Source organism: Neodiprion virginianus, chromosome 2, assembly GCF_021901495.1.
Source record: "Neodiprion virginianus isolate iyNeoVirg1 chromosome 2, iyNeoVirg1.1, whole genome shotgun sequence".
Taxonomy (NCBI): domain Eukaryota; kingdom Metazoa; phylum Arthropoda; class Insecta; order Hymenoptera; family Diprionidae; genus Neodiprion; species Neodiprion virginianus.
Window position 1 is genome coordinate 34,150,166 of NC_060878.1, and position 11,251 is coordinate 34,161,416.

The 11,251-nt window shown below is 38.7% G+C and overlaps 2 protein-coding genes and 1 long non-coding RNA gene across 8 annotated transcripts; 2 read left to right on the plus strand and 1 right to left on the minus strand.

Moving 5' to 3' along the window:
• Positions 1 to 5,289: 5,289 nt before the first annotated feature.
• Positions 5,290 to 7,023, plus strand: LOC124298387 (uncharacterized). Of its 2 annotated transcripts, XM_046750309.1 has the most exons (3): positions 5,290 to 5,700; positions 5,786 to 6,075; positions 6,156 to 7,023. In XM_046750309.1, exons 1-3 carry the CDS (start codon positions 5,406 to 5,408, stop codon positions 6,216 to 6,218), a joined length of 648 nt encoding a protein of 215 aa, XP_046606265.1. In that variant the 5' UTR covers positions 5,290 to 5,405; the 3' UTR covers positions 6,219 to 7,023. The 2 variants fall into 2 exon arrangements, with proteins under 2 accessions (XP_046606265.1, XP_046606264.1); XM_046750308.1 differs by having other exon boundaries at positions 5,786 to 7,023.
• LOC124298388 (uncharacterized) lies at positions 6,160 to 7,547 on the minus strand. Its single transcript, XR_006906794.1, has 2 exons — positions 7,407 to 7,547; positions 6,160 to 7,320 (listed from the first exon to the last, which is right to left on the minus strand). It is a non-coding gene; the product is annotated as an uncharacterized LOC124298388 (long non-coding RNA).
• Positions 7,548 to 7,550: 3 nt separating this feature from the next.
• Positions 7,551 to 9,898, plus strand: LOC124298385 (activating signal cointegrator 1 complex subunit 1). Of its 5 annotated transcripts, none has more exons than XM_046750302.1 (7): positions 7,551 to 7,678; positions 7,936 to 8,281; positions 8,377 to 8,486; positions 8,558 to 8,873; positions 9,067 to 9,230; positions 9,514 to 9,641; positions 9,736 to 9,898. In XM_046750302.1, the coding sequence occupies exons 2-7, from the start codon at positions 8,058 to 8,060 to the stop codon at positions 9,847 to 9,849; spliced, it is 1,056 nt and encodes a 351-aa protein (XP_046606258.1). In that variant the 5' UTR covers positions 7,551 to 7,678; positions 7,936 to 8,057; the 3' UTR covers positions 9,850 to 9,898. The 5 variants fall into 5 exon arrangements, with proteins under 5 accessions (XP_046606258.1, XP_046606256.1, XP_046606259.1 ...); XM_046750300.1 differs by having other exon boundaries at positions 7,564 to 7,678; positions 7,933 to 8,281; XM_046750303.1 differs by lacking the exon at positions 7,551 to 7,678 and adding an exon at positions 7,758 to 7,841 and having other exon boundaries at positions 7,933 to 8,281; positions 9,719 to 9,898.
• Positions 9,899 to 11,251: the final 1,353 nt, after the last annotated feature.

Below are 11,251 nucleotides of genomic sequence, written 5' to 3' on the forward strand. Positions count from 1 at the left end.
ATGCGTTGTTATACGATAACGTAATAAATCGTACATAAATAAACATACGTATCGCACCTTAGTTTACAAATCCAGCAGGCACGAAACTGCGTCCGAAGCAGATCCATTTCGGCGTTCAGCCAGATGACGTTTGATGCAGTTTGTCTGAGCGTGGTCAAATTTATAGGTAACGATATGCGACTGAGAGAAGAAGAGACGTCTGACCTTAAGCCGCAGTACACGCATTAACGTTTCTCTAAAGTATAAAAATATGTTATTCGGTGCGTGTAAATACACGTATAAACACAGATTCGATCGCACGCGGTGCTGCAGGGAGAAACTGCAGCGATCCGGATGCTCCGGCATAGGCCACCGCAACGTCATCGTCGTAGGAATCACCTTGCTAATTTACACGACGTACACGTACGGGATTTACCAATGAATCGTACATTCGCGATATTGATAAACGCCTTTCGACTGTACGATGCAAGTGCACATCGTATAATAATTATCCTATTTTTACAGCTTTCACTCACGAAGCCGGAACGGCTGCAGCCACGAAATTTAAATAATTACATGGAAACACGTAAGATAGCAGCTTCGATGCAGGCACGTTATCCGTATCCGTATTTGGTGCTTACCTTCGCGCTTACGTCTGGCATGGATATAATATTTAATGGAAACTACCGCTTGATACCTTCGTCAATTAAGTTTTACAAGGTATATATTCAAACTTGTACGCATTTTATCATACCAATTGATGTTTGATTCGTTATAAGAAGTAAATTTAGAAGGAAATCAATTTCTTCGGTTATACGTAATTTTATAAAAATTTTTTATCCAATTTTATCTATCGTTAATAAATTCGTTGCGTCGGATTCTGACTTCGGTGTAGATTTCACCGGTTTTGTCGGAATGATTCCTGCAAATCGCACAAAACCTCGTGGTAATTCCACGATCGCCAGGCGCTGAATATGTTGGACGTCCCGCAGTTGTCCTGGAAATCGGGAAAATCGGTTACACCTGCGCGTCAGAGAATTTCACTAACTGACTAATAACCACCCGGAAAATTCATCGGGAAAAATTCAAAACCGTAGATCATAAAAATAAAAATTGTCACGAGGTGTACTTTTACCTCCAGGCGACTAGACGGCATATTTTGGTTGTTATATAAATAATCGTATTATTCGTATTAGTGTATGGCTAACGTTGGATTTCTACAATATCCTATAATTCTTAATGCCTGGTACCTTTGCCTATGGGTACCTAATTGTAGTCGGTCTATTCAGCGGTTTTTAACTAGAATCATCTTCCGGTCATTAAATCTGTAAAAATAATTACTTATAATATACAGGGCGAGGCAAAAGCATGGATCCTCAAAATTATCCGCGTTGTTGTTACCAAGCGTATTTTTCACCTTTATTTAACCCGTAGAGGTCACGTTGACCCCAGACCTTAACATATATTCGAACGTAAAATTTGCCGCCTTTTCCGATGCTGGCATCAAAAATGGGGGTTCCCGTTTGAAACATCAAACTTGACGTCAAAATCAATTTGGACATGAGGTTCGAAGTCAAATCAATTGTTACCATCCAATCTTTCGTTAAAAACGACCTAAGATTTAACCTTGGTCATTTTTCTTTCACCGAACTCCCCGATATTTCTTAGGGTTTCCATACTTTTGCCTCACCCTGTATGACGAGGTGATCACTGACAGTCTTAACAAAACTAAGAACCGTAAGACCTTGGATGAAAGAATACATTTTAAATCGTTAAGATCGCGTTCTCGCCGAGTATTTCATATTCTGTTAAAAGAAAAGCACAGAATAAAAATGAGGATAAACGGTTTTCTTTCCTACGGAGAACCTGGAAAGCTAGCAGGAAAATTCGTTTTTCATAGTTAGCTTCAAGATACAAGTAGATAATACCTACGCTGTATAATACAGGTATACATACATCACACGTACGACTGTCTGTACATGCCGTGCACCGATCGGATCGGTCAACCTTGTCAAATCGTAATGACGTACATCAAAAGTGTCGTGAGTCACCGAAAGTCTGTAAATACAGACTTCTTACGCCTTCGGGAAATCACCGAAACTTTTTCCCGGCTTGCCTCGCGTCCCGCAAACGGAAAGCCCCGATTACCACGTCTGATTCGACACAGCTACCGCTACTGCAGGTACACATATTACACACGTGTGTAACACGCCTCAATTAACATTCAAGTATGGAAATCACAGGCGCGCGTTCGATCGACGTGACTTGGAATTGGATGCATCAATATACTCACTGGTGTTACGTAAGACGCGTACGGACGCGCACAATTGCTGATGTGCGCAAAAGTGTTCGTAGGTGAATACCTAGTTTCATATTACATGCACACTGGAAACTAGCGTATATACGCACATGCGTATAATTCGTGACTGCGGCTGTGACTCTTGGGTTTTTACGATGGTATTTCTCAACCAGTTTATTATACAGACACTAAACTCCGCTGAGCTTGTCCTGGAGAAAATTTAACGATCCCACATTTACAATGTTATAATATATCCCATGATACAGCTTCTGTAACCGAACGTGAATCGAAGATGCATTTAGACAAAGAATAGACGATCTCTTGAACTCAATGCACACGTGGAGTAGTCGTGCTTTTTACCGCACCGCACATGCCATAATTATAAATTGCCTATTGCCCGCTGCTATATCGACGTATGGTAGTTTTCAATTTATCGAGCATTTTTGCAGTATTTCATCTACATGTTTACAATTATTTTTTATTTCTCCTTTCCAGAAATCCCTATAAAAGTGTTTGTATTACAGTTTTGCGATCATTTCTTTTTCGTCAAGAAACGATCATCTGCAGTATTCCGATATTTCAATACATCTAATTTTCTACCAGCCGAATCTGTTTCGAATAAAATAAAATAAAAAATGAACGAAACACAAAATATTGAAAAATAAGAACACAGAGAATAAGTTATAAGTGATACGGTAGAATATCGAAAGTGCAGTAAGTCCGTTTTAACGCGACCCTAGGCGAGGATTATGGTGCAGGAACGCCTCCGTATTTTCATTGGATAAAAGCAGCAGCCAATAAGAATTTTCCACCGAATAAAACAAGGGGGAAATACGAGGTGCACGTGTGTGGAAGCTTACACCCCTGGGTGCGAGGAGGAAGGTCCGTTTCCTTTTTATATTGTCACGATTCACTCCGGGGTGCGGTAACTCGCTCCCCAAAATTCTCCGATCCCGATTTCACCCCGCGCTGCAATGTATTGTAATATAATAGTTTCGGTAGCGTTGCCAAGTATCCATAGAATTATTGTTCGGATGTCGGACTGTCATCCCCTTGAATATAGATATAGCGTGGAAATTTTTGACGCCGGTAAAAGCTGCAGGGGCCGCTGGATGCGAATTCCCGATCGGGATCCTCGATACACCGGCGGCGCCCCTCTCGCATCGCGAACAGTGTAAGAATGACCCTCGAGCCTCTCAAAGAGACTATCTGTTGGCCCGACAATTCCATGGGGACATCAGGCGCGTACATATGTATGGACAGGACGGACACGAATGGTACTCAGCGATGATTTACTGCGATTTTTCCAACCTTCGTATAACGGCTGAGTGCTGCGTGACTTTTGCACGCGCCGCTAGCACCGTTTTGTTCTTCTTCTTCCTCCCGTGTGGCTGTATTTCGTTTAGTTAGGACAAGCGTCAATATACCGTGTGATTATTACTTTTTTAATAATATATCATACTTTATTTAACAATTTTATTTTATTTCGTTTTAAACATTTCCCTTAGTTTTAGTTTTATTTATAATTTATGAGCTTCGAACTCATTCGTTGCCGAAAGCACTAAGTGGAGGGATTCAACCGAATGAGTAAATTGCACGTAGGTGCAGTTATTTCAAATTTCGTTACATTTTTTATGCTAATTGCTATAGTTATAATCAATCAACGAGGCTTTGGTGCATTTGTCACAATGACCCACCGATGCTTCGAGGGGATTCATCCTGTATAGGGTGAAGATCGAGCGAATTATATGGAGATGATTCCGGCTTATCGGAACGTCCATTCAAGACCCCACCGATCAGTTAATGGTTATTTTCGAGTTTTCTGTATGCTAAATGCTTTCAGTCTGTTATTCGGAATCCGAGTCGTTTCGGTGACTCCTAAAATCGTCTTTGTAGCAAACTTTACCCACGTAGAGGTATGTATGAATTTGGAAAAGCGGACTTTGGAATTCTTAACTTTTATTCATACACATAAGTTCGTTCTTGGCTTTTGTACACATTCTACAAACACTATTAGCTAACGTTAAGGCTTGATTTTATACTGTAGATAATAATGTAAATTTCGTCATGTCGTGCGTTCGATCTTGAATTCGATTAATATTACACGCTAATTTCTGCTTCACGAACATCCAGCTGTCCGTAGACTTATCTCTCTATCAATAAAAAGATCTTGTTAAATACACGAAGCTAGCTTTTTTAAGACGCATGAAGTTAGCATTTATTCACGGGACTCTAATATTGCTGTATACGTTGACAACTGGATATTATTATAATAAGTTTAAAATATGAAATACTATTTTCATTTATTAAGTACGTTTCGTAGTGAACAAAAACCACGGAGCGGACAACCTAGACAGCGAGGCGCGATACGCGCAGAGGTGGGCCCTTAGAATTTGCAAGAAAAGAAAGAAACAAAAAAGAAAACAATGCGTGGAAGAACTTGAGTCTCAATGCGGACTCACAATCAGTTTTCGCGATTGATGACGCTCGTTGATAATTAAAGTCATGAGAAAATTAAAGATACACGAATGGGTCAAAAAACGTCGAGTTTTTCCAGCAAGACCCGAGAATCTGTATTTCAGTATTTTTATTTGCAATCACAGATAGGATTGCATTTTTTACAAAAAGACATGTCGACTCTTCGAGTGCGTCCCGATGTTTCAAAAGTGATCCGTGTACGCGACGCTGGGATACCATTGAATTGATCATTAGCGCCATCTCACAGAATTTAAGTAAGTGGTATTACCGGCATTACAGTGTGACAACTATGCAACTTGTACAAATTGCTTAATCTGAACAAGAAAATAAAATAAATCGACTAATTACTACATAGTGATAAAAGAAACTCTTTGAATTATCATATGTTTTGTGAGTCTCTCCCAGAAAAAACAGACACCTTTATTATCGGACAAAGGCCCAAAAGTCTACGGTAAGTGGAACATCGGTCGGTCAAGTAGAACATAATGATCGACGGCAGAATTTTGAACTAATGCAAGTGAGTAAAATGGGAGCACGTGTAAACCGTGTAACCTAAAAAAGGTCCAATGTAGGGAACGACGGTGATTTCTGCTTACGTATTCACGAAATAAAACTAGAAACAAAAAATCTAAAACGTTGTTGGCCAAAAATGAACAAAGACGCAAATGAACCTGGAATGCGATTCCCTTTACGTATTACGAAAAGCAACGTAACTTGTTCCGTTCGCGGGTGCAGAACCAAGGCCTCCGTACACGGGACAGTTAGATTACACCTCTTCCCTAAACCCAACGAAACATTTGTAGATTTTCCTAACGAATTTGGTATTTTGGAGAAAACTGACCGTCGTAGAGCATGGGAGAAAATATTGAAAATGGAACGGGAAGCTTCGTCATGGATGCGAGTCTGCTCCTTGCACTTCGTCAAGAATGACTACTGCTTCCAGAGTGAGGATTGGGATTAGTCTCATCTGTTCAGATCTGTCGTCAATGCCTTCGTTTTCGCGGTTACTTGTCTTTTATTTGCTTTCAGGCGTTCATTCGCAGAGAAGGCATCTAAAGAAAACTGCAGTGCCGTCGTGCAACTTGCAGGGATCTTTCCTTACAGGCAGCAGAAGAGGCAGAAAGAGAAATATGAAATGTAAAGTGGATGAGGAGTGGTTACCAAAGAGAATGTGTCGCGTGCAAACAGAGGAACAGCCAAAGCTCGTTCGTATAAAAGAAGAGCCAGTTGACGAAGATGAAGGAGAACAAATAGACATGGAAGAATCATTAGCAGTCAAGACAGAACTGCTAGAGCCAAAAGTAGAATTGGATGAACCTGTAAATGATATTCCTTCATTTACCTTTGTCAGGACAGAAGTAGTGACTAATGACCTAAGAGTTTTCCAATTTTTTGACAGCGAAACAAGCGATGCTCATTTGGCTACACTGACAGGAATCTCGAAACTATCTACTCTAAATAATTTCAGAAATACTAGACATTGCTGATCCTGAAGACGTATTTTGTGGACAATTAAACTCGAAGCTACAGGTTCTGATGACGTATGTGAAATTGAAGCCCAACTTGTATTACGAATTTCTCGCAGTATCATTTAAATGTGGTACACTGTGCGATTGTAAACAAATGATATTTCGTACTCTGGACATATTGAGTGGCCGTTTGAAATATGCCATATCTTGGCTAAATAAAGACAGTCTCTAGAAACCTGTCTGAATGTTTGGGAGGATTGTCCGACATTTGCATGGTTCTAGGTTGCACTGAAATTGAAATTAAGAGGTCGAAAAGTCTGTGCTGACAATTCGCCACCTATTCTTACTCTGAACGATCTCATACCATAACATTTATCACAGGCTGGATCCTAAGTGGTTTGATATCATTGTGAGTGATGCTTATGGTAGCCAAGCTTTCGGTGAAGGTTGAAAACCTTCGATATCTTAGGATCCACATTGCCTATGTGCCTTACAGAAAGAAGTGCACAAAGCTTTGTCATTATCTGTGCCACGGTGAATTTGGACAACCTTACTTGGAAGAGTGACAAATTTAATTCATATGATTGCATAGCATCAGTGAATATTACACGTAGAATGAAAAATTCTTCTGAGCTGTAGGAAAATGAAAGAAACGACCCTTATTATGAAGATATTTAAATTATAACCAACCATGTGCAAAGAGAATTCAAAAATGGATCTCCTCTATTGTGTTGTGTAGGTCAAATTGTACTATAAGCAATATGAAACAATACTTGAATAAAATTATTATTTTCATAATAGCCGGAGTTGTAACTTTTTCACATTTTGCGTGAAGCATATTTCACGAATCCTGTTACGAAACTATTCTTGTTCTATAAATACTGTGTATTTGTCTCAATGACACAATTCATTTAAACATATCTGGCAGCTTTGTCGGATACCTTAAAATAATCTCTGCTTTGAAATTGACTTTTGAAACATCCATGGGTTGCCAGTGAACCTGATTCGTACTTCCTCGCTAATAGCTCAAGCATTTTGTCCCATAATGTTTCCATATCTAGATGAGTGACCGATTCTAAGTTATCCGTGTCATTTCTAAAAGCATAGAAGACTTCAATAATCATTTCTCTTGGAATGACGGGAGACGTATTGTTGAATTTCATTTCATTTCATGCAAGCACCTCTCCTCTCAGGATCAATTTGTCCTTTATCTTGGCAGGGCAGTTTTCCAGAATCAGATCCCGACACACAAGCCGCTTGCAGATCGATTCAGCCAAATAAGCCCAGTTCCCTACCATCTACAACATGCTGGTCGTGAAACATAACCTCTCCGGAATTCAACATATTTTCTTTATCGAGGAAATTCTGACTATCCCTGTGAGGAACAAATCTCACCGATAGTTAGTCTCATTGTTTTAAATCCCAGCAAACATCGCTTCGCATTATAATTCAGGTAAGTACAAATCAAGAGCAACAATCGTCGAAATTTTTCTAGATGTGTTCATTCACCTTCTGCCATTGCTTGTTATCAGCTGTCATTCGAATAAGCGTAGAGGTTATGGTGGTTTTATGAAATATCTGTCAAATACATCTCTACATTTGATTCGAATTAATCGGTAAGCGATGGTGCAATTTTTTTAAGTCTGGCTCTTCGTTACCTTTTTTTCAATTCTGTAAATTCAACTCTGAACCAATTATTTTTCTCAGTAGAGACACCAATAGTACCAATAGGTACAGAGACACCACTGGTACCAGGACGGTATATTAACAAGGGGTGTTGAACTAGAGGAATAAGGAAAAAAAGAAGGTGTTTTCAAATACCGATTTCAATAATGGACAATAACAGCACATTGCGTCCTGAATTAGTTTGGATTGACGGAAGGTGTTATAGATTTTGTGACAGTGGTGTATGGTCCAAAGATCGTGGCACGGCTGTTTATCAGGAAGAATCGATGTATCTAGAAGATGATTACGACAGCGATGAGGATTCTGCCAGCGAAGAGTTTGATGTGCAACCCTACAATGGCAGATTTAAACACACCTTTTATCTCGCTAAGTAAGTGCACCAATGGATTTATAAAGAAAACCTTGCTGAGGGGTGCGTATAAGTTTACTTTCCGATAATTGATAAAATGAAATTTCTATTTTCAGGCCATTTTTTCCTTTTGTGATCGGCACTAAAGGGTCGACCCGTAAAAGACTAGAAACAGAGACGTCGACATCCATTCAAATCCCAAAATTAGGCCAGAATGGAGACATTGGTGAAAAAATAAATTACCTAGTTTGCACCTATGTAATCTAAATTATTTCGTTAATGTTTCGTTACTTCTAGTTCTAGTTGGTCCGACACGCCAGAAAGTTATTTTGGCTCGCCAGCGAATTGACAATCTGATAAAAACATCGAGAAAGAAGTTGCACTACACTCATTTTATATCCATACCCACAAACTGTGAAAGTGTTCAAAACGGATTCCAAAAATTCAAGGAGTCAGTGCTGGCTGCAAACGAGCCGATGAGGGGTGTCGAAGAAGAAATATTTCAAAATCCAAAGAAGATGCACCTCACTATCGGCATGCTGGTTTTGGTCGACAGCATAGAGAGAGAAGAAGCTGTGAGAGCGTTAGAACATTGCAAAGAAAATATAATTGCGTAGGTGACTTTCCAATCAACTAATGTGATGAAGCAAAGAAATATCATAGCTATATTCAAATCGCTGAAATTATTTATTATCAAATGCAATTATTTTTCCGAACAACAGAAATTTAGTACAGCAAATCTTGATCGAACGCAAAGTCATTTAATAGATTTTGTCGTCAGATGAATCAGTAATTTTGTATTCTAGGCCCGCTATTCTCAAAAATGGACCTTTATTGTTAACTGTGCAAGGAGTCGACTATATGAATGATGATCCTTCCGAGGTGAATGTACTTTATGCCAAAGTATACAGTAAGGATAATGTTCTGCAGGAGATAGCTGATCAAATTTCGGATTATTTTTTCGACATTGGTGAGGAATAGTTGGACACAACATTTTGGGTTAAGTGAAGCAGAATAATTACATTCTGCCACCAGTTATTGCCTTTTGAATTCGAAGTCCGATCTTCACCGGATACAAGCTAGAACTCGGTAGTGAAATTATGAACCCAATCCAAGTACCTCTAAAACTAATTAGAATAATGACAAAAACATTTCATATTATGGGCAAACTATTTATTTTTAATTTAAGTGAAGGTCTCACGCATGTTCTACAACTTTATCTTGGGCTCATCCGATATTTTCCTGTATTTTAGGCTTCCTCAGAAAAGATGCAGATAAAGTGAACCTGCATATAACACTGATGAACACAAAATTCAGGATACCTGAAGATGAACGACGTGGAGCAAAACGAGAGACATTTGATGCAACAAAAATACTAAAGGTATTTGGAATGTGATCCTACTCAGATAGAATCTAATGAATTATATGCAAATTTAACAAATAAGAGACATTTTAATGGACTTGCATGTTCACAGGCTCATAAAGATACGAAGTTTGGTGAATTTACGCTAAGTACCATCCACATATCTCAGCTCCATTCTCAATCCAGCAACGGATATTATGAAATAACTGGAAGCATTACTTGCTAAGAACACAAATGTTGTTGCTCGTAAGGCTGAAAATAAATTGAATTTTGCAGAAGATCTGAATTTTAAGTCGATAGGATAACTTTGGAATTGAAACGATGTCATAAGTAACGAATGAAATGCAGTAGGGAAGTTGCATGATTTTTCTACAGACATACTATTGTAATGAATAATTTCCGTTTAGCATTAGAAATTCACTACGATGAGTGAAAACAAGTAAAATATATCTTATTATTGATGAATGATTATTAAAAATAAGTTTCGCTGGAACGTGCGTGAGCTTGAACAGCCCCTGATTGGCTGATGCTATGACGACGTCACAGAATAAGTCGGAGTGGCGCTACTGGTGCAACATCAATGATGTAGAATCCCTACAAATCAAGGGACTGTAGTCAATGTGACTGCTCGGAGTATACATATATATACATTTCAGAGCGTGCTTACATGCAAGTATGAGAAAAATTAGTATAATGTTAATTAACAAACACCAGGATCATATTGTTATTGTACTTGGATCGAATTTGTGATTTTGCGATATCGACGGCATCATCACTGAACATGACTCCCAATATTGCTCATGCTGTTTACGCGTGATTCAAATCTCTCTTCCATATTTATTTGTATAGTAAAAGTGCAAAACATTTTGCTAATCCTGCAAAGGAGAGAGGCGGGCTCTTGGAATACCAGTCCTTGCTACAGTAGGCAAAGACGGGGGTTGGAATATACAGAAAACTAGGCTCTTATTTAACAACGCATTCCCAATATTCGGCACGTCTCTAATATCGCTGTTGTTATTGTTAAAAGCTAAAATGTCAAGAGTAGCAGTTCCACCTGAATACTTATCGCAACTAGTATAATATTGTTATAAAAGGTGAAATCACCCTTTAGGTTCCCCTTTCTGATCTAGTATTCATCGTAGATAACTGATGTACAAAAGGCATCAAATGTTTATCATATGAATTGGCTCGCTGCGTCAAAAAAAAAAAACGGTCTTGTTATTGTAAAAGAAATAGTGTTTTCTCTGCATTTTAATTTTCACCTATTTGACCATTTTATTTTCGCTCGGAAACTTAATTTTATTGCTACAATATGTTCCAATGATGCAGAGTTATGGCGTATTATACCTATAGGTAATATTATTTTCCGACCGTTTGGAGGCTTCGTTTAGCCCCTAAACTTAGGCAATCGTAGTTACACACCTGTATGGCGAAATGCCAGTCGATGTAAAGTCGGCACGCAGAAAAAACCATATTCTTTTCTTTAAACGATGCTTAAAGAAGTATAATTTCTGTCATATGGGTTCTACTCTTTTGTCCTTGAATGACTTTTAGCTTAAATCACGTCGGTTGAAATTAAAGAAAGAAAAACTAGTTTCATGAAAATTTCACCCTGTGTTCGGGAAAAA